This window comes from Columba livia, chromosome 5 (assembly GCF_036013475.1).
Source record: "Columba livia isolate bColLiv1 breed racing homer chromosome 5, bColLiv1.pat.W.v2, whole genome shotgun sequence".
In the NCBI taxonomy this organism is placed as follows: domain Eukaryota; kingdom Metazoa; phylum Chordata; class Aves; order Columbiformes; family Columbidae; genus Columba; species Columba livia.
The window spans coordinates 5,176,253-5,198,928 of record NC_088606.1 but is presented as its reverse complement, the minus strand read 5'-3'; the positions used below and the strand labels follow the sequence as shown (position 1 = coordinate 5,198,928).

At 47.5% G+C, this 22,676-nt stretch overlaps 1 protein-coding gene across 1 annotated transcript; it reads right to left on the bottom strand.

Annotated features, from left to right (window-relative positions):
- Nucleotides 1–540: 540 nt before the first annotated feature.
- Nucleotides 541–22,615, bottom strand: ERO1A (endoplasmic reticulum oxidoreductase 1 alpha). The gene is made up of 16 exons (XM_065063188.1): nt 22,388–22,615; nt 15,035–15,154; nt 13,742–13,825; nt 12,071–12,109; nt 10,767–10,843; nt 10,602–10,675; nt 9,993–10,113; nt 8,751–8,788; nt 7,538–7,549; nt 6,591–6,617; nt 6,331–6,423; nt 4,057–4,303; nt 3,284–3,353; nt 2,754–2,840; nt 2,099–2,232; nt 541–937 (listed from the first exon to the last, which is right to left on the bottom strand). The coding sequence occupies exons 1-16, from the start codon at nt 22,496–22,498 to the stop codon at nt 877–879; spliced, it is 1,395 nt and encodes a 464-aa protein (XP_064919260.1). The 5' UTR covers nt 22,499–22,615; the 3' UTR covers nt 541–876.
- Between the last annotated feature and the right edge of the window lie 61 nt (nt 22,616–22,676).

Sequence of the window (22,676 nt, the reverse complement as noted above, 5' to 3'; positions counted from 1 at the left end):
GTGGCACCCAGCTGGCAGCACGGATGGGGTGTCACTCCTTTGCTATGGAGGTGCGGGGGCTGTACATGGCCCAGGAGGGCCCCCCTACCCTGCCACAGCCATTCCCTGTCCTACTTCCCTGGCTGCCTGTCCTCGGAGTGGCAAAATTCAACTTCAGCAGCTGAGCAGCTCTGTGCTGCCCCTGAGGAGCAGCAGCCCTGCGGTGGGCATGTCCTTTTCCCTTCTTAGCCCCAGCGTGAGACAAGCAGGTCCCTAAAGAGGCCAAATGTCAAGTAGCAGAGTTCCTCCAGCATGCTGCTGCTTGGGACATCTCTTGCAATCAACAAGGAAGCAATGACCAAAGGTTACAACACTGCATCAGTGCAGCAGAAACCATCACAAGCAACCTGTTGCCACAAGAAAGTTGTGCGAGGAAAAGGAAGGCGTCTTTGTACAACAGCAGCTCTGAAGCTCCTATAATCCTTTGCAGGTTTTTCTTATGCAGCAGAAAGTTCACATTGAGACAAGTGAGGAGCTGGTTGGAATCATGGAGCAGACAAGGAGTTTTCCTCACATTTATTCAGTCTCACAATTCCTTCCCTACCTCCAGCTTCTGAAGGCAAAATATTACACCACTATTTGAAAGTTATTCAGAATGATCTTTCAGTATATAAAATAAACTTTACATATAGTCTCCACTTTTATACAAAAAGAAAATAGCTTTTTTTTTTCCCTCTTGTACAAAATATTTGTCATCAGCAGGTTACAGATTATCAGCCAGGAACAGCAAGTGGTCTTCACCATGGAGTGGCTGGCAGTGTGATGGAACCATGGTGTCTGTCCATTTTTAGAGAGTAAAAGCAGTAATACTTTAAGTCTCTCTTTCCTCCAATGAATTCACCGCATATTTCGTAACATGTTCCTGAAGTTTTCCAGTTCTTTAACGCTTGTTGAAATCCTGCGTGTAAAGAAAGCAAAAGGGAAACATTAGAGCAATGAATGCATCACACCTTATTTAAAATTCAAGAGAAAGGGACTGCTATCAAGTGAAGCTTCAAGGAGCTTTGAGGAAGAGAAAATTTGGAATTTCAGCTAAATTAGGCTGTGGTTACAACCAGACCCTTCACTGATTTCACAGATTTTTTAAAGTAAACACTGAGGAACACAGCAGAACAGGATGGTACAGAGAGCTCAGCAGTGATCAGGCAAACCCATTAACTAGAGGTCCAGAAACACACCATAATATTACCAGCTGTGTGGCAAACCGCAGAGTCTCTGTGCAATATAAGCTCGTTGCTTCTGAAGGATTTTTTTGGTTGTTTGGGTTTTTTCGATTGGTTGTTTTGATTGTTTTATCTCCTGCCTCATGCGTAGATGAGGCTCTTAGGGACACGGGTTAGAGCTGGACTTGGCAGCGTGAGGTTAATGGTTGGACTTGATCTTAAAGGTCTTTTCCAACCAAAATGATCATAAGATTTTCCTGCTGAATGTCTCCAGGGTAGAGTTTTAGCTGGGCAGCAGAAAATCCTTTGTAAAAACAGTTTGCAGAAACTCCAGGGTCTGTCAACACCACGGAGCAGTAATGTATAACCAAAGGGTCTCGCAGTCTCCTCTCCCCGCTAAAGGCCTCATTAGCCTCTTTTTCTGCCCAAAACTCCACATCCAGTGCTCTGCAAGGGCTGGACAGATGGATTCCTGTTCAACCAACCGCTGCAAACAGATCTGGGTAGAAAATGCTGGAAGTGTGAAGCCTAAAGGAGAGCTCTGAAGTGAGAAGCGAACAAGAACAGCAACTCTTGTCTGGGGACAATATGCTCTGAGGACAGAGTCACAGTTTCTTAAAAAAAATTTTTTAAAAAAACCACCAAATTCTTTGTATCTTAATACAAAAGCTTCCTTGAATCCCTCACGGAAATGTCAAGTATAAAGAAGTTGTTTAATATTGTTCCAGCTGTTGCACTCAACATCATCTGACATTTGAAAGCCTCTTTATGAGCCACTATGATCAGAGCAGGAGTTAATAACACTGGTTTGCTGATAAGAACTGCCTGTTTAACCTTAAATAGGATGTAACAACAGCAACTTGTGTAAAAATAGAGGGAAAGAGTGTCAAACTAACCTTCCAAAAGCATTAAATAAGGCAACGATTTCTTGTCTTGTCAGCTGGAATCCATAGGAGGGGCCGCTTTCAGGTATATTTTCTATCAGTTTTTCAGAGAAGAGGATCTTGAGCGCCGTACCCAAGCCCTGCGTCTATGCGTGACAAACAAGATCATTTAGTAGCGGGGAGACATCCAGGGCCTGACTCACACGTTTAACTTGACTTCCCTTCATCTTTGCAAGGATTCCTGTTGACATCATCTTAACAAAGCCAGGCTTGGATTTCACTTAGCACAGCCCAGAGAAGGGAGCAGAACAGCATCAGGACACTTTAGTGTCACTGCAGAACTACCCAGCAGAGGCTTACCACGTGTAAAATTCAGTGCAGATCTCACACTCCCAATTTTAGGGCACCCAGATGCTCTGCGCCCCCTCCCCTCTCTTTGGGAGCAGCTGTAGAAGGTTTAACCCAGTTTTCAACTGCAAAAGCAACTGCTGCCAGCCCCGGCAAGCTGGAATCAACACGCTGCATCCTGCTGACCGGACCAGGAAGCGATCCCAGCAGCACCGATCTGTATTTAGGAGCTGACCAGTATGTAAGAACCACATCTGCACACCAGAGTCCCATCAGACGAGGTGCTGCAGACACGTCCCCAGCTCCCGACAAAGCTTACCTGCAACTTCCCCCACAGGCGACATTTGAAGCAGCCAACACAGTCCATTATCTTAGAAATATTCTTAAAGTGTAGCTTAAATTCCTCCTAGGGGAAAAGACATTAGAGTTGATCGTGATTATGCGCTAATTGTGACTTCTTCTGTGTCTTAATCCAAATCCAATAATGGATTGAGGTTCTTAGAGACGTGCGTTAGTGCCAGTTAGGTTATAGTTGCACTCGATGATCTTATGGGTCTCTTCCAACCAAAATTATTCTATGATTCTATGATTAATCCTGGACTTCAGGCTAAATTCAGTGGGACTGAGGGAAATGCTTCCTAAAGCGGAAACCCCCACTCTCCTTCAGGCACACCCTGTGATCTGTGGTTACCCACCAGCACCCCAACCATTCAGAAAGCAAAATTAATTGGAAATACCTGATACCTTGCACACACTGGGGTCCCTTTCAGATCTCCTATTATCCCAGATGCACACCTGAAAACACCCTTCAGGTACCAAATGCCCCAAAGGGAGGGACTGGCCAGTTACCTTTAGTTTAGCAGCTTCTTTTTTATTCCCTGCAAACAATGAGTTTTCATCGAAATGCAGTGGGAAAGACCTGAAATAGAATGAAAAGAGTTTTATCTCTGCACAGCTGATTTGTACAGCTGAAGCATCTGGTTAAGTGAGCAGATGAAACTACGAGGTGTTAGGCATTGGACATCTCTAGATGTATTTTAAGTCAAGCTGCTTGTTTCTTAAATCTCTTGGAGACTTTCAATTTTAGCTTGCATCTCACTTTAGAGACATTTTCAGCAATCACTCTGTGGTTTCTAAGCAATTGTAGCCTGTTTTCTAACAGACATAAGCACTGAGAGCATGGGAGCGTGACAAGATAAATTCAAACATCCATCACATTAGGAGACACTCATTTCTATCTGGTTCCAGTATCTCCCATTCCTATTACTCCAAACTCTGCCCAATAGCCCAAACCTCTGTTACAAACAGGTTTAAGATTTTTTTCTAGTTTAAAAGACACTGGTATTCCACAGATGAGTCAAACAGGTAACCAATTTCGGGGCTGACACAGCGGCAGTTATTAAATTCAACTCTGCCAAATTCAAATGGCTGCCTAGACTATTAAACCATGGGTTTAATTACCCTGGTTTGCAACTTGAATACAGATACCAGTGTGTTCCCAGCAATATTACCCTACTGCATAAATCACACTATTTCACTATAGGAACAAACCCAGAACCCGCCTTTCTGGGTGCTTTAAGTCAAAGGTTAAGCACACTCAAGGGTTGGAAGAGGTTAATTACTTGGCCAAATGAAGAATTTCCAGCAATTGGTTTTTCATTTCTGCGTCGTGACTTTTATTCCCCGTGTAGAGCTGGAAACCTGGGCGCTCGAAGAAGGGCAGCACTTTGGAAAGTGCCCGCAGCTCGATCAGGTAGAGAAAATACAGGTTCTTGAGTCTTCGGGGACCTTCTCCTCTGGTGATGACTTCATCAAACCTCTGCTGGAACTCGGTAACGTTGGGGCCCCATTTCTTCTCTGACCAGGTATCTGAGACAATTTAAAAAAACAACAGCAAAAAAACTCTGAGCAGGGAGATCCAAGCTGTATAATAGTCACAGCCCTTTCACGAACCACAAATTGTTCAGGAGTCAAAAGACCGAAGATTTGTCTAAACTCAAACCCCAACAAATGCAGAATTCCTGCAGACCTTTGTCAGTTGGTTTAAGACACCACCCAGGCTTACAAGCAAAAGCTAAAAGTGGAGGCTGCTCATTTTAAATTTTAAAATTAGATCAGTTGAAGAGTTTCTCATCAGTCAGGCTCAGTGTTCCTGAGAGCAGATAGTGCAGGTTTCCCGATGTCATCACCCTGGGATGCAGCGTGGGGACAACAGGCTCAGAATCTCCCTAATGACCAGGGACATCTTAAGAGAATTAATTCCTTCTGTTGTGGAAATGCAAGAGAACAGCAGCAGCCAAGGATCACAGAGACTGACCTCTATTTTCCATTAGCAAGCCCACAAGTTTCACAAAGAATGTTTGCTCATCCCATCGGGTACTTAATATTATATAAAGTATGTAGCGGAAGATGTAACACAGTCACATGAAGCCGGTGTATAAAAATGAAAAACCAAATGGGAGAAGCTTTATCTTCTAAATCACCAGTGGATAACAAGCCCAGCAGGAATGGGCTCCCGTCCAGCTCCCAGCTGAGGTCAACTCTGCACGATGTGCTCACAGCAACTGGAGATGGGAAGCCCTGCATGGATGCAGCTGAGGAACATCATCTCACAGCAGGGATCATCTGGAGATGATCCTGTTCAGCTGGAGAACAGGAGCTGAGGGGAGACCTTCTGATCTCTGAACTACCTGAAAGGAGCTTGGAGCCAGGGGGGGTCGGGCTCTGCTCCCCAGGAACAAGTGCCAGGAGCAGAGGAAACGGCCTCAAGTTGTACCAGGGGAGGCTGAGGTTGGATCTGGGGAACAATTTCTTCCTGAAAAGTGTTCTTGGGCATTGGAACGGGCTGCCCAGGGCAGTGGTGGACTCACCATCCCTGGAGGGGTTAAATAGATGCAGAGATGAGGTTCTCAGGGACATGGGTTAGTGCCAGGGCTGGGTTAATGGTTGGACTCGATACTGAGAGGCTTTTCCAACCAAAATGATTCCATGATTCTGTGATTCTTCAGCCTTTCACCAGTAGAACGTGTCCCTTTCTACACAAGCCAAGCAAAGACACTCACTTGGCTGTCTGTAACCAACTGTGTTTTCCTAATCCTCTCTGCAATCCCAACTCATCTCTTGCCTTTGATGTTTCTCTTGTTATTCTATCTCCCAGCTCTAACATGGACTAACTCACATTGAGGTGAGGCCTACATGGGCTATAGAGACTCAAACACAATTACTAGGTTAAATCTAAATTACTTACCCAAACAGCTCTCTCTAAATCTGTACTTGATTTTTGTAAGCTTTAGCAGAATAAAGGTGGTAGATTCAGTCCATAGGTACCACTCAAAAGTACCACAACTAAATCCTTGAGGAAATCAGTCAGAATCTGCATCCCACGGCCCTTGGCCACACAAGATGCTCAAATCATGTTTTTACATCACCCTAGATTTTCAACCCCAGGGCTGAAATTTAGATTCTTCAGATAGCTACTTATTGACAAAGGGACACAAAGGAAATGGAATATGGAAATGGATCAAGCATCTTGGAAAAGCACCGCTGAGCACTTCACAGTCTGGGTGAGATTGTTGCTAAACTGATCATCCTAATGCCAGGATAGGAAGGGATCTTCTCAATATGCAGTTAGAAACCCATTCCAAAATAACCTCAGAGCAAGAACAGAAGGAATACGCACTGGAAGTCTTGGTGCAGAGCACCAACCAGCCATTTTCAGACCTGAAGGCACATGGTAGCTGCACTCCCGATTCTGTTACACAACCTGTGTGCTGGGGGGGGGGAGCGAAAAGCACAGAAACAGGCCTGGATGCTGCTGGAACCGGAGTTTAGTGGAACCACAGAAGTGCCAATTTAGGGCAGACGCAGAGGAACTAAGGCAGAAAAGCAGCATTTACCTTGTAAAAGGTACCTGGCGCTCAGATGGATGTTGATGCTTGCATGCAGACCAGAAATGAGCTTGTAGAAAGCTCTTTTCTCTACACAGACACCTGAAAAAGAAATGAGCACTTCAAGATACTGAAAGCATGCATTGAATTCTCCTCTCCTGGCTGTCAAATCTAATCCCACCTGAGCACGGCCAGTAACTCCCACCCACTCCCCAGCCTTTCAGCCTTCACCCCAGGAAGAGCAACCGAGTTTCAGGAAAAATAATTACCTTTCAGCCACTTGTAAAACGTCTGCCCTGGGAAGAAAAGGCAAACAAACAAGCACATCAGTTTGAGATGCCTTACAGCCCCAGGAGGGCCTTAACACACCATGTCGTGTTTCATGCCACTTCTTTTGGAGCAAAACAGGATGATACACCAATGAGACTGGGTGGCACTTGATGCCACCTCCAAGGAGCCCCCAGAGAACCTCTGCCCGCTCCCGTTCACAGAAGCAGGGAGAGCAGCCTTAGAAGAGCATGAAAATAGTTCTCCTCCCGCACCCTTCTGACTGATGCTTCTGTGACACGGTGTGGCAGCAGCTAAACATATTCGTGGTCGTTCCCACCCACCTCAGCAAGGGCTGCAGAACCACATAGTGTAGGGGGAAACAAGGATCATGGATGGGTTGCTTTTCTCCTCTGGCCAGGGTGGGGAGATTGGTATTTTTATTAAAAATTGAAGAGTGCAAGCGAGCGTGTACAATCACAAAAGTCAGTGTTTCACCTACCCCCTACTACTTGAAAGTAATCTGAGGAATACAAATATGGATTTGGAGATAATCTGGAGACACGGCCGTGCCATGTACACAGCCCTCCCCAGCTCTTACCAGCTGCCAGAGTCTTCTCAAAGCTCCAGCCTGAGAGCTGCTTTCTCAGTAACAACAAGCCATGAAAAAACACACACAGAAGCCCCGTTCCCTGAAGGCTTAGGACACTTCAGTGATGGCCTTCAAATAGGACTTATACTCCTAAAAACCTGTTGGTGCTTTTTAAGAGCTCCACACAAGGATGGGACAGGGAGCTCAGAAGGGCCTCCCCAAAGGAAACACAGCAGAATTTCAAGACAACTTCTGATTTTGCCCAACCAGGTGCGTTATCTAATGGTACAGCTTGTGACAGCAAGATAAAGACACTACATTTGTTTCTGTTACCAGTAAAAACAGAGTGCCACTTACCTCCATCATCTCCTGGTCAAAACAAAGCACGAGTGGTGAAGGGAGAGAAAAGATGAGATTAAAAATTACACATGACCAGAATTAAACTCCAAACCACAAACATTAAGATCGCCCTGTTAATGGGCTCTGACAAGAGAACGAGCCTCTCCAGCGTGCTCCAAACACAGAAAACATAATCTGACTGCAGCAGTGGACACAGCAGATGAGCAACGCTCCTGAATAACCTGACCAGTGCAGGAGGGACCAGTATTTGCAAAGGGAGCAAAGCCACTACGGAGCTGAAGCAGAAAACAAGGGACACGAGTGTCCACCTCTGCCAGAGATCTCCTGTGTGACCTCTGACAGGACACTCAAACACCCCAGCCCTCATTCCTGCAGTTTATTATTTGCTTGCAGCAACTCCGGCAGGTTTCAGGTCAGATTCTCTATTTTCACGTTCTCCTGCTTCCTCACCGGCAAACAGCAATCCCTCCCTCTCCCCGCAGCATCCCTGGATTATTTCAGTCAGATCTTGCCCTAAAGAACTGAGGTGGTCAGGGAAAGCACCAATATTTTAAAGGACACTGCTGTTATTTTAAAGCACACTGTACATTTCCTACACCAGTGCTGCTCCTGAAGTGCCAATGCTTTGCACCAGGGTCAAAGGCGGGGGGAAAGCATCTCCACAGTTTAGGGAAAACCAAGAGACAGCCCTGGATGGCGCTCAGGTCAAATGAAGAGAGATTGATGATGCTCTAGACAAGACAGCAGGAGACATGGGGTCTCTTAACAGCCGTGGGCAAGAAGCTCTTACGTTTCCAAAACCCTTCCCTAGTTTTATTTACATACTTAGCCTTAGTCTCTAGGGCAGAGTTTCTCTTACTGGATGGTTTCCCCAGAGGATCCCAGCCAGGTTCTTATTTCAGTCCATACGGATGGTTTGGCATTGCCAAGCACAGAAACCAGCGACCAAAGAAGAGCTCAGGGTTCAGACCTGCTCCCTCCAAAGCTCACATTTCTTCCAGGAACGGAGGATCAGCCTTAATTTCTCCATGCTGGATGCTAGAAAGTCACACTTCCAGGTGCCTTTGCATCAGCCATAAAATTCTACACTTAATCAAAGAGCTACAACATATTTCTCATTCAGTAGCAGTAGCTCAGAGAACATTTACTGTTCCTGGAGCTAGGATCATAACACTGCTAAACCACTTAGCGAGATAAAGAAATGTCTTACCTCTACCAGATGCCAAAGGTCTTTTTACATTCTGAGGCCTACAAGAAAAAAAGAATCATTTAAATAAGATATGTAAATAAGCGAGTGTCTCCTTGCTGTGCAGAAACACAGCACAGCAGAAGTAGTTACTGTGTAATAGTAATGCTTCTCTGCAGTCAAATAGCCTAAGGAGATCTAAGAACCCCTTCCGTGCTCAGCTTTGCTTAGACAGGAAAGGCATAGAACAAAATGTGGCCGCTCTTTTTTTTATTGTTATTTTTTTAATTATTTCTTTAGAAAGAACAGTCAGGAAAACTCAAGTGTCTACTGAGGTGCTAGTGGACATTATCCCGTGGCCTTGGCACAATATGGTATGCTAGGTTGAACAGGGAGGAAATCACTAGAATTGTAGAATCATTTTGGTTGGAAAAGACCTTTAAGACCATCGAGCCCAACCATTAACCCAACACTGCCAAGTCCATCACTAGCCCATGGCCCTGAGAACCTCATTTATGTGTCTGTTCAACCCTCCAGGGACGGTGACTCCAGCACTGCCCTGGGCAGCCTGTTCCAATGCCCGACAGCCCTTTGGGGAAGAAATTGTTCCCACATCCAACCTCAACCTCCCCTGGCACAACTTGAGGCCGTTTCCTCTGCTCCTGGCGCTTGTTCCTGGGGAGCAGAGCCCGACCCCCCCGGCTCCAAGCTCCTTTCAGGCAGTTCAGAGATCAGGTCTCCCCTCAGCTCCTGTTCTCCAGCTGAACCCCCCAGGTCCCTCAGCCGCTCCATCACACTTGTGCTCCAGCCCCTCACCAGCTCCGTTCCCTTCTCTCAACTCGCTCCAGGAAGCTCAGAGCAGGCAGGACTACAGACCAGCGCCCACCAGCACTGTGCCTCAGGGGTACCCCCAGCCGAGTTCACACTGCACAGACTGGGCTGAGCTCCCCTCGCCAGTGCATTGCCCAGGGGGACAGGACCGCGTGCCCAGGACCACGTCACACAGAGATGCGCAGTCCCTGCCAGGCTGCTGTCTCACCACATCGGGAGCCTGCAGCGGGACAAGCTGTGGGACAAAGAACAGCTGGGGGGGCTCAGGGGGCAGCCACACAGCCCATCCCCTCCCGTCACAGCCCACACTGTACCAGCATCACAGCACAGACAGGGGGACGGGGACTAACAGAACAGTTAAAGCACATGCAGCTCCTCTGCAAAAAAAAATTCAGCACCTTCAGGCTGGTGGAATCTGTCTCCCAAAGCACCTACTTGAAGCAGTTTTCTTCGTAAATACTGTTCCAAATTTTCCAGGCATCCGGTCCTTTGTAGCCAGTATAGCGCTCAGGATTCAGGAGTAAATCCACGTACTCCGCATCAGGAGAATAGATGTCTGCGAAGCAGAGTGCTGGGTCAGTGACACAAAACACTTCTGAAGGAAAAAGTCATCCTCCAAGGCTGATCCAGCCACCCCTTCGCATACCAAACAGTCTTCCCAGCAGAGAGACGGGCTCATCCCTCTCCAGAGAGGCAGGTGCATAATATTTGCTGCACATCAACCCACTGCAGCAGGGTGCAGCTCAGCGGCCTTCAGAGCTATCGGAGCGCGAGGCCGCTGGTGGCAAAGCAAATTCCGAGCACGCTCCATCCAAACTGCTAACTTGCTAAACACGGCAAGAGCCTGACCAGCAATGAAGCTTCATCAGAAATACTATATTTGCATTGTATTTTCAAAATATCGAGGGCAGGGGTGTGGAAAAGAGGAAAAAAAATGCTAGATATGCTCCAGGCTTGCTGAAATATTACACATTGGCCTTGAAGTTCTGCAGAGGTGCTTAAAATCCCATTAGAAGGCTTGTCAGATCAAACAGGTCCCCATACCATCAGCTTCGCAGAAGCTGTCTGAAGAGTCGTCGTGCCGTGTCCACTGGAGCACTGCCTGCTGGGTTTCCTCGCTGCGAACAAAGTGGAAAAGGACCATCAGAAAGAGGCGCTAATGCTGGTATCCTTCGAGGCAAGTAAGGTTTATGGATAAAGAAGTCAAACCTCAAAGAGCCATCAACAGCTCCAAGTCTCTTGGCTTCTTCACATTCTTCAGCAAGGTTATTGGCCTCTTCTGAATACTGGGTTGAAAAACAAAGGGTTGGGGAGAGAGGAAGATTAAAAAGCGGTTTTTCTACTGTTATAATCCTGCCTTTAATGCACTAGCCAGTTGAAGTCAGAAACGCTTTTATGATTCATCCCGCCCTGTATTTCCGCAGGGTGCCTGCAGATACCCAGAGGTTCAGGCAATTGTGGTGATTGTTGAGGGACTGGCAGCAGCCTCTGGCACTGCTGCAGGGGCAATTTGTGCCTGAGGACATTTGCTTTTGGAGACCTTGTGGCAGTTGCACATCCCCCTGAGATCCAGAGCCTTCAATGGGGCACTTGATGGCTCCTTAGCACCTTTTGTGCCCCACTGTGCCTGTCCCCACCTACATATCTAGGGTGGCACCAAGGTGCTGACAGTCACATCCTCCCCTACCCGGGGGCAGGGTGACTTCACCTCCACCAGCTGGTGGGGCAGGACCCTTGGTCAGTTGACAGGTTCCTCAACAAAGGAGGTTCCCAGAGAAGCTGAGAAGCTTCTGGACCGTGTTGTAATGCCCACAGCCAGATCTGACCAGGCTATAAAATGGGGTCCCTGTCAAAATCCCCCTTTAAGTGACCTTCTTGGAGCATTGGGTCTGTCAATGGGAGCCCTCCTCTTAGACTGGGACGCTGTCTAAGGAGACTTTCCATGATTGAGAGCACCTCACCTCCTCACTTGGGTGAGTGGTTATTTACTGGATATATCCTTGAATGAGTCCTCGCCTAACCCAGGTGAGTGATTATTTCTTGTGGGTCCCCTGGAGTCAGAGGGCTCTGTTTTTGTTTCTTGTGAGTGTGTGCATGCACACTGTGGATCCTCATTATTCTCATTTTGTTGTACCCCAATAATCTCCTCAACTGATAACCAAACCTGTATTTTATGTTCTCGGAGTGCTAAATAATTGTATAAACCCCGTTTCTAGTTGGTTTATTGGCTATAATTTCCAGCTAGAATAAAATCTGTTTCGGAACTTGTTGTCCACCTAAAGTCGACTTTTGGGGTGTCTCTGTGACAGAGTCTCCTAATGCTCTACATTAGTGGACGGGAATACCTGACCTCAGGGCAGCCACCTCTTTAGCACACGCCAAACACTTGAAGGGGCTAAAACTTCATCTTGACAAATGCTGCCTATCTGATTAACACGGCTTTTTGGCTTTTATCAGCTGCAGTGACACAAACTGGTCCGTAAGCAGCGTCATTTGCACCCCAGCACACCCACCTTGTAACTTGCAGATCTGATTCCATCAGGGACTTTGTCCTGAAAGACAAAATTGAGCATCTGCTACATCTGGGGCTGACGTGGCCTGATCTTGGAGAAAGATTAGGAAGGTTACGGCAGTTTCTAGAAGTTAGAAAGCAAGCAAAGCCCTCAGCTTAGCTTACAACACATCCAATTTCTGGCTCCTCCGCAGCCTAAGGTTAAGCAATATTCTTGGGTGCTTTAACCTGATTTTTCGCAAGACTCTTCTGCAAAGGTCAGCACAGCCTTCCAGGTTCTGTTTTGCTTACCCAAGCCTGAGGTTGGGGAGGCCAATATAAACTTCAGAGGAGCTGGAGCTGCCTCCGATCAGCTGATGTCTGTCTGCCGGCGATGCCAGCGCTCCATTTAAAACCTTTAACTTAAAACTTCACTTTTACCACTCAATAGCGTAATGTCAGGCTTGCCAGCCCCACACACAAAGTAATCAGGTCCTAAATACTCCTCAACTTCCATTTCCTCCGTCAGTAGGAAGGCAATAAAACCACTTCTGCGCTGCAGGAGCAAATGCTATGATGGCCAACAGCACAGGAAGAGAAATATTAAGCAGTGAAAATGAATTATTGTTGTTACTTTCAGAATGAAACGGACCCAAATCAAAATAATTAAAACCAGCAGCAATGCAGTCAGTTCCTAAAATAAGGACAACTTCTAACTACTATTAATGTAATTGTAACATTACTCCTTCGCATTGGTCATAATCATTACCAGAAACGTCCTTTTTGAAGAAAAAAAGTATTTAAACAAAATGTAGGGTTATTTTAGCTGGGAATTAAAAAAATCATCACCCTATTTTGAGTCCACAATAGGTGATATTTGAAGACCAGGGAAGGAAAGGACACTTGTGTGACAAGTAGGGTAGCTGATGGGAGAGAAGACAAAGAAGTTCAACATACATATCAGAATTGATATAACAAGTGATGCCCACGCACACCCCCATACCAGATCATGTCATGGTACCATATCAGCTTTGATATTTACATCAGGTTACCACGGAGTTACCAGGTGAGGGGGACAGACACCTGCTTCATCACAGCCCATTTGGAATTATATGTGAAAATAAACCGAGTCCTCGTTCACTCCCTTTCTGTTCCCCTTCTTTTCAGGCAGACACCTGCACTCAAGGCATTTTAGCTCAGCGAACAAAACCCTTTTGTCCGGGATACAGGGACAAGAGTGTTTGCTTTTGTACTGGGAAAGAGAGGAAAGAGCCTATTCAGGTAAAGAGAGAGGGCTGGAAGGGGCCTGGTTGGATTTAACAGCCAAACCAGCAAATCACATGGGCCAACAGTTTGAATATCCTGGCAACTAACACAAGAGGCACCTCTTGTAACAACGGATTTGCCCCAAAAATATGTCACAGATACCAAAAATGAAAGAGGGACCGTGAGAAGTTTTTGGTCATTCACAGAGGGTCAGGTATTAAAAGCCTAGCTTTTAATTATTTAACATTCCTTTAATGTTCAGAATTTAGCATTTTTGTCTCTCTCGCAGATACCAGAAAGCTCCATCACAGCCACAGTTTTGCTATAGTTACAATAACGAGAAAAGTCAGTCACTTGCCTGCTTCTTCCTCTTGGTCTGCAAAAGCCAAATGTAGAAAAGAGGCAAAAGAATGAATTTGGTACTTACAGATGGGCAGGGCTTTACGGCGCAGTCTCTGACTCCACAGTGACTGTTGTCATTCCAAAAAGGACAAGGTTTCTGCAGGTTTACCTACAAATAATACATTATCCTATTAGACGTTTCCTCCACGTGATGAAGCCAACCTTCCGCACCGCAGTTCACCAAGACTCATCTTCAGCGCCTCAGTGCAAGACTTGAGATAACAACAAAACTTAGAGCAAGGCTGAGCGCAGGGAGAGTGGAAACAGATGGTGTTATTTATCGTAAACAAAGTTGATCACACTCATTCAATCGTCTCTCGTACGAGATGTGCGCACCCATGGAATATTGCTCACTTCATGAACCTCGGGGATGGTTTGCTCCCCGTTTATTGAATTTCTACCATCCTCCTGTGGCCAGAGCCCAGGTCTTCTGCTGTCAAGTCACCTTTTGGGCTTGATGGGAACAAATAATCGCTTGGGGTTTACCAGGCTACCACTCACGTCCTTGTTACCAATACAGGTTATTCTTGTAATCTTTGCTTGGTTTCTTCTTTCACACAGACATCTCCATTCATGCTTCATTCAGATCAACCTTAACATTTCTGTTATAAATCCCAGTACTGGAAAGGGAGACAACATTAACTTCTGCAACAAATCCTGGTCTTGCTTTTCTGTGAGTTGGTATCAAGTATCCTTTTTCCAAAACAACAGTTAACAAGACTTTGTGGGTTTGGTGGAGATGGGGAGCACAGAGAGGCAGCTCTACCCCAGTAATCTTATATATGGATCTGTTCTAATTTGCAGTGAGGTTTGAAACTTTCTAAACTGTTCTTGCAGAAGAAGAAATACTTGTTTTTGTCTGCAGAAACAATCAGGCAACAGTCGCTCTTCAGAATCCACCTAATGACAATGGTCTGGCAGCCACCAATTCACCTGAACGTCTGGTGACTAAACCCCCTTTCCATGTCAATGGGAAGACACCAAGAACACTCAAGTTACAAACTGTGGACCTCCAGCCATCAACATTTTGGAGCAACAGCTGAACAAAAGAAGTCATTTCATTGGTCTACCACCTAAGGTCTTAAGAGGGAAAAACGCATTTAAAAATAAATTAAAATTGTGCATCTTCTAAGTATGTTGTGCCACATTAAGAATCTCCTGATAACAGAGGAGTCCCACTTACCGACTACATCCTTGACGGATCAGGATTAAAATGCGGGTGTCTGATTTTTAAAGATTCACAATCACATCAAGGGAAATTTAAAAAAAAACAACAGCAGCACACGAAATAAATACAATTTTTGCATGAGAAAATTACCTTGTAGTATCTAAAATAGTCACTTCCCAGAAGTTCATTCAGTCTAGGAAAGAGTTTGTAGTTGTTGAAGGCATCAATGGTTTCTACATCACAGGTGCAGTCATCTAAGTGACCAGTAACCTGTTGGATAGAAAAGGACAACCGGATGTGAACAATTTAGCAGTACTTTTTAACATTGCAGACAATAAAACAACCCACAGTTTTATTTCATTTTACCAGTGAGTCCACTAGTTAAGTTTAATTGGAATTAAACAACATTAAATCAGGCTGTGCTGAACTGGCAAAGAACTTTCAATGCATCCTTTAGGATGTGTCCTGTACTTGTGGCTTGGGAGCAGGTGGTTTTATTTGGCAACACTTTTCCCAAATAAACACACATTGATATATCAGAATTCACTGATGTCAGAATGACAGGCAACAGATGGACACTTCCATCTCTTTAAAAAGCAGAGATGGCAGATACATCCAACTACACCGTGTCATATACATACACAAAAAACACATGGCCCTTGTCCACATATCAGACACAATCATGTTATATATATTATATGGATATGGGTGGCTGTAACAGCTGTGAGCCTCAGGGTCTCTTCCAACCCAAATTATTCTATGATTCCATGAAGAAGCCCATCCGTCCTGCAGGATGGCACACAGGTGAGAGCTGCCCTTTGCAAAAGGGCCCAGTTCAGCAATAATAACGCGACTGACAGATTAGAGCACTCACAGAAAGCCCTTGTTAACCAACCGCGCTGCAGCCACGTGTTTGATTTAATCAGAGCCACAGCAACCGCCACGGCCTCTCGCCTGGCAGAGCCATTTGGCAAGAAAACATCTGTTCCGAATCTGATGTAGGAAGCCAATACTTCTTGCATCATCCCAAACAACTCAACAAGCTGTGTGCGAGCCCTGAAGACAAAAAACAAAGCAGCAGCACAAACCCAGCTCTGGCTTCCTGACACGTAGATGACTGTCTGGATGACAAAGCTGCACAGCACACAAGTAGTTTTGCTTCCCCCACACCCCCTGATGAGTACTTGGGGAAATCGCCCTGGCCAAAATCAAGTGTTACTACTCATTCACTCCCAACAGCACGCCAGGGATTTTTCCTGGATGTTGATATAACAACACAACACGTGGCAAGCTGCCATTCCCCAGTATAGGATAAATCTGGGTTTTAAGATCAGAGAGTTGTTTTAAATCAATATTATTGATTCATGAAGCAAAGAACAGGATGGTTGCCACAGCTTGTGATAAGAAACCCTCTTGCCGCTTCTGTCCCAGAAAGCCTACAAAATCCTGGTAGCAGACAGGACAGAAATTATTATTATTACATACAAACACAAAAGAAAGAGGCATGTGAGAAATATGAGCCACGTGCATTTCCAGAGAGCCCTCAGATAATTCAGGAAGAGCTACACATCAGCTTAAATAAACCCGCGATAATTAGTGCTGTAGAAACGAAGCTCCCTGCCCTCCTTCCGAGAAGGAAGGCAGAGATGGAGCACTTGCCCTCAGAGCACAGAGTCACACACAACGGGGAAGGGAGGAGAAAAATAGCTTGGATTAAGCATAAGAGCACCTTAAAGCCAAGTGCAAGTCTTTTCCCACCCCCCTGCACAGAGGAGGGAGGAATCCAGGCTCTCAAACCCGACCGCTCCATACCAGGAATCGGTATTTTGCAAACAGCGTTTTTCGAAAGGCCTTTGGTAATTTGGACTTGGCCACACTGATCTAAGGGGGAGCGAGGGGAAAGCTATCAAACCACGTCAGAACGCCCTATTCCACAATTTGTTAAAACACTTTATTTGGAGGCTCGCTTCTATTTCTTCTGGTCGCATTGAGGCCCACTGCCCCATCCTCACGTATGCGCCATATTCTGTCAGGCACTTTGCATAGTAATGAAGATTAACAGCATAGCAATTAAGCTTTCCACTAGCCTGAATCATCCTCGTAAAAAACAGACGCAATTTCCTAATCCAGTTACCCAATTTAAAGCTGTTTCAAAATTTTAAAAACAACCAACCCACAAAAAAAAAAAACAACCTAAAACCAGTACTTGGTTGTTTCTATTTCCTGGAAACATGGCATCTTCTGAGGCACGCAGCTTATAGACCAGGTCTAAAAGTGGCCTACAAAAAGGATAATTTGTGGATAACCTTCAGCTGCTCTCTGTGTCCACACTGGACAGACATGTCACTGGAAGGGAATGACATCCCTGGAAGGGGGAACGTCCAGCTAGGCCTCAAGTGAACCATTTGCACCGGGCCCGTCTTTGCTACATCCAGCAATCAGGTCAAGACAGAACCGATCCAGCGAAACGTTATTCTGAAAATGATCCAGGGTGAAGCACTGCACGTGCTCCCACAATATTCAGGAGTAGATAAAGGTCCTATTTTGGAGATCTCCAAATATCCACTGCTCGGTTTAGAAAAGACACAATGCCACCGTAAACACGCGTATGGGAGCAGCACAAAGGGGAAGCTCTGGGGACAACTCAAGTGCTGCTTAAGCCAGAGGGAAAACTTTCTCCAAGGATTTCAGTCAGACTGTGCAGAAATGGGCAATTTTCCTGGGCTGCACGTGGCTGATAAGGTATCTCTGGCCTGCTGCCCTTCTGGCTCGGCCTCCTAGGCCACCGAGCTGCTGAGAACAGCTCAGCCAGGCCCAGTGGCATCACCCGTATGTGCCCAGCCTAGAAGAGCTCACAGCCAAAGGCGTATAGATGACAGCACCAAGGGCCAAGTCCCTCAGAGAGCCAGATCTAAGCCCCAGTGATGCCACCACCAAATGGCACCAACCCACTTTGAGACACAGAGAAGCGGGCAGGACAGGGTGAGGGGCAACGGGCACAGACTGAAATGCGGGAGGTTCCATCTGAACATGAGGAGAAACTTGTTTGCTGTGAGGTGCCAGAGCCTGGCCCAGGCTGCCCAGAGCGGGTGTGGAGTCTCCTTCTCTGAGACCTTCAAACCCCCTGGACCCACCTGTGTGATCTGCTCTGTGACCCTGCGTGAGCCCCTGGACTGGGGGATCTGCAGAGGTCCCTTCAACCACAACCACTCTGTGATTCTATATCAGATCACTTGGCAGATCTTCAACACAGAAGTTCTCTCTTGCTCCATGACCACGTGCCACCCCAGAATCTGTTCTTTCAGCCCTATATCCAGCCAGAGACTCTCTTGTTTTGAACTTCAATTCCTGCTGTCGCAGCAGTTGAGCTACAGCCCGAGTCAAACACACCTTGCAATGGGTGGTGCCATAAAACACTTCCCCCCGCTCCTCCCTGAAGTATTTATCTACATCTTCACCCTGTAAAAACTGGAACAGTTGTTTAAGATGGAACATAAATTGATCTGGTCCCAAACATGCGCCATGTGCTTTGCTGGCACCGGTGAATCACCGAGCCGCGCGATGGGCCGCGCTCCACCCAGCCGGGGTGTGAGACCCACGGGCAGGGCTGGGGACAAGATGCAACGGAGCCGCCGGGACAGACGTGACACAAGCGGCTCCGGCTGCTGAGCCAGCACGGGGAAGGCGTTCGGCTGGCACTCTGCAACAGCCACTCTCAGTTCCTTAGTGCCAATGTACCCACCTTGTGTACATAACACAGGCTGAAACACCAGCACACATGGACTCTGCAACAAAACCCCTTGGGTTCAGCCTTCACTTCGTCTTCCTTCAGAAGCACAGAATCATTTTGGTTGGAAGAGACCCTCAAGATCATAAAATCCAATTATCATCTAACTCTAGCACTACTCCACGTCCTTGAGAACCTCATCTCCGTGTCTGCTCAACCCCTCCAGGGACGGTGACTCCACCACTGCCCTGGGCAGCCTGTTCCAATGCCCAACAGCCCTCTCCGGAAAGAAATTGTTCCCAAGATCCAATCTAAACCTCCCCTGGTGCAATTTGACGCCATTTTCTCTTGTCCTGTCACTTGTCACCTGGGAGAACAGAGCAACCCCCTCCATGCTCCAACCTCCTTTCAGGCAGTTGCAGAGAGCAGCAAGGTCTCCCCTCAGCCTCCTTTACCTCCATCCCAGCTCCTGCCAGTCTGCTCCCCCTGTACCGCTGCTCTGTCTCTTTTCACCTCCTTCGGCTTCCCCCAGTGTCACAGAAATGTCCTCAAGTAGTGAATTTAGGGCTTTCTTCTCTTGCTTTGGGCTCTATCCCGGACTCGTACACCATCTACTGCCCAGCTGGGCGGGAAAGAATCATAGAATGATTTGGCTTGGAAGGGACCTTCCAAACTCATCCAGTGCCCCCCCTGCCATGAGCAGGGACATCTTCACCAGCTCAGGTTGCTCAGAGCCCCGTCCAGCCTGGCCTGGGATGTCTCCAGGGATGGTTCAGCCACCACCTCTCTGGCCAACCTGGGCCAGGCTCTCACCACCCTCAGGACCAACAACTTCTCCCTCATGTGTAGCCCAAACGTGTGGCTCTGACTGCCTGCAGCACTCAGTCCAGGTCTCCTGTTCATCCCTACCAGCACACGTGGAGCAAGCAGCTGGCAGCCAGGTGAGGACAGTCATGCCCGTCATCTGCCCTGGCAGCAGTACATGCTGGCCTAGATGCTTTTTCCCTCTCTATCTTTTGCCCAGAAAACAAGGACTGGGGCTTCTGGAGCTCACACAGAAGTGAACTCCACACAGGAGCCTCAGGACGGGGTTAAACCAAGTGCTGTCAGATGGCACCTGCAAGCATCTGCCAGCCAAGAAGGATCTGCAGCTGCTCTGCCCTTGGAAGCCACCTCCTGAGCCACCCCGCAGAGATGGGGAGCTGCACGAGCTATGAATCCCTGCCCCGAAGGCTGTGGGGTGAACACCAGTTCTACAAGAACGCAAGAAAGTCTGTTGAGGTAACAAGGAGGTAACTCTCAGTGCCCAGACTGGCCACAGAAACACCCCCGAGGGAAACCAGCCCTCAAACCTCCTCAAAATCCCAGCCTGCCAAACACCTGCAGCACATCCTTAACGCAGCGACATCAGTCTGTAAATAGAAAACGAGCAATAACTACTAGGAATATGGAGAATTGATTCATAGCTGATTAAAGTGTTAATGCAAACAGGAGTATCTGGGTGGGGGACGAGCTGTCTGTAAAGTTTGAGGGAACTCTGATACTGAAATGTTATTCAGCGCTAATGAGACAGATTGGAAAGCAGAAACATTATGTGAAACTTCAGTGTTTTTTAGTAACAGATGGAGGTTTCTAATAAAAGTTTCAGGAGTGGTTAGCAACCTCTCCAAGCAAATTAAGAGCTAAAATAATAGTCAAAAAAACCCAGTAGGTGAGGCATTGCTCTAATAGTGCAGACAGACAAGAGCACAACGCCCATTCCGGAATTATGGCCTGATAAGTTAGTGCTTGAAATAGTGTTACAGCAAGTGTTCTCAAAAGCAGCCCTTGTCAACTGTCCCAACACGGGCTGATGGAGAAACCAAAGCTCTTCATTCACCCTGTGTCAAGGCTTCCTCATCAGACAAGCCCATGAGATGGCAAGGGATGGTTCACAGAAGGAAACCAAAAGCTACACCCAGGCTTTCAAGTATAGAAACAAATGAAGGTAAAACATACCATTTAAGGCTTGCCCTGTATTTTATCTGGTGATAAATAAAAACCACCATACCAGCTCCACACAAGATGATCAGCAGGTTATTTTTCCATAAGAAAAGATGAGGCAGCCCTCCAGTGTGTTTTTAAAAGGGTTAAAAGGTAAGTTTGGCTGAGAAATGCTGCCCTACATAACACACTTTCCCAAATGCAATAAAGCCTGGAAGAAGTCCTGAAGGTGAACATTTGTACTGAAAACCAAAGCAAAGCATACGCCACCACATAAACAAGAATCGCGTTGCAACAAACCAACAGTGTACAAAGTACAATGCCAGTTCCACGTACCCAAGGAAAAAAGCTTGCGAGCCATTAATGTGCCAGAATGTCAGTTCATTTAGCAGTTAAGGCTTCTTACCCCACACCACACTCCTGGCTCAGGCTTCAGTCCTCAGGAGACAAGCTTCGCTGTTAAGTGTGAAGCATATAAACAAAAACACTACAGAGATATATAATAAAAATCTGTGCTTTTCAATTCTTTATCGGCACAGCTTGTGTATATCATCTCCACACGAAAATGAAGCATCAAGAGCCACCCAGAAGGCAAAGCCAAAGCCCAGCACACAATTACGTTTTCTTTCTCCACTCTCAATTTCTGACTCGCATTTAAGCACTAGAATTTTAATTCAGCGAGAGTAGGCTCTGCAATAGCTTCCTTTTTAAAAAAAACAACAGAAATAAGCACTGAATAAATTCTACCATCTTCATTCCTTGATCTTGCCAATGTGCTTGTGCAATGCCAAGTCAAAAGGAATCTGCATGGTGACCATTCCCCCAAATCCAGCTGCTTGGTGTGATCTCTCAGTCGACTATAGCTGGTGCTCTCATTGCTGTACACCAACAGAAGCTGCACCAAGTGCGTCAGGACTGCGTGGTGTATCAGCAAGGAGAATTAACCCTGGAAGAGCTTTAATGAGCAAGGCAGCCCAGCTCAGCCCTGGGCATGGCAGGGTGGCTGGTGCTGTTGCAGCCACTCTGTCCAGACAGCGGAGTCAGGATGAACAGCACGGCAGCGCTGCAGGAGCACAGAGGAGGCAGCTCCCGGACGTTTTTGTAACACACATCCCTGCAACATCACATGAGACACACCTGGGTGCTTCGAGAAGAACTGTTCCTGCAGCTGCAAGACCTTTCCTGCCAGGGGCAGGGAGTGAATATGGGTAAGAAGGCAAGGAAGAGGGGATGCTCAGCAGGCATAGAATCACAGAATGGTTTCGGTTGGAAGGGACCTTCCCAGCTCCCCCAGTGCCCCCCCTGCCATGAGCAGGGACATCTTCACCAGCTCAGGTTGCTCAGAGCCCCGTCCAGCCTGGCCTGGGATGTCTCCAGGGATGGTTCAGCCACCACCTCTCTGGCCAACCTGGGCCAGGCTCTCACCACCCTCAGGGCCAACAATTTCTTCCTCATGTCCAGCCTGAATCTCCCCTCCTTTAGTTTAGAACCATCACCCCTTGTCCCATCCCAGCAGGCTCTGCTAAAAGTCTGCCCCCATCTTTCTTATCGGCCCCTTTTAAGCACTGAAAGGCCGCAATAAGGTCTCGCCGGAGCTTCTCTTCTCCAGCTGCACACCCCAGCTCTCTCAGCCTGTGGAAGGGCAGAAGTCTCCCTTTGCTCCACGCACCTCCCAGCAGCCTCGCTGAGGCACCTGCACCCCGCGGTGCTCACAGGAGGGTCCCCAGCGCCACGCACAGAAGCCGCCGCCCGCCCTGCCCCGTCCCCCCTGTCCCGTTCCCCGCAGACCCCACCTGGCAGAAGCAGCGTCTCTCGGCCGCGCCGGGCGGCCCGCGGGGCAGCACGGGCAGCAGCAGCACGGCGAGTGCCAGCGCCCGCAGCCCCAGCCCGCTGCCCGCCGCCATCTCCCCGGGCCGGCACCGCCGCCGCCGGCTGAAGAAGCCCCGTCCCGAACCGCCCCTCGCCGCGGGGGAGGCGCGGCCGCCGCCGGGTACGCTCCGCTCCGCACGCAGCCCGCCCGGAAGAGCGGCCCGTTCCCCGCAGGGTGACTCACCCGAGCCGGGACGCGGTGGCTCTGCCGGG

What these genes read in the sequence shown, in the direction of transcription:
- ERO1A (XM_065063188.1), bottom strand. Translation starts at nt 22,498, where the DNA reads ATGGCGGCGGGCAGCGGGCTGGGGCTGCGGGCGCTGGCACTCGCCGTG. An exon ending in AGAGACGCTGCTTCTGCCAG is followed by an intron (nt 15,155 to 22,387) that starts GTGGGGTCTGCG and finishes TCTATCCAACAG; the next exon opens with GTTACTGGTCACTTAGATGA. An exon ending in GTTTTACAAGTGGCTGAAAG is followed by an intron (nt 6,424 to 6,590) that starts GTAATTATTTTT and finishes TTTCTTTTTCAG; the next exon opens with GTGTCTGTGTAGAGAAAAGA.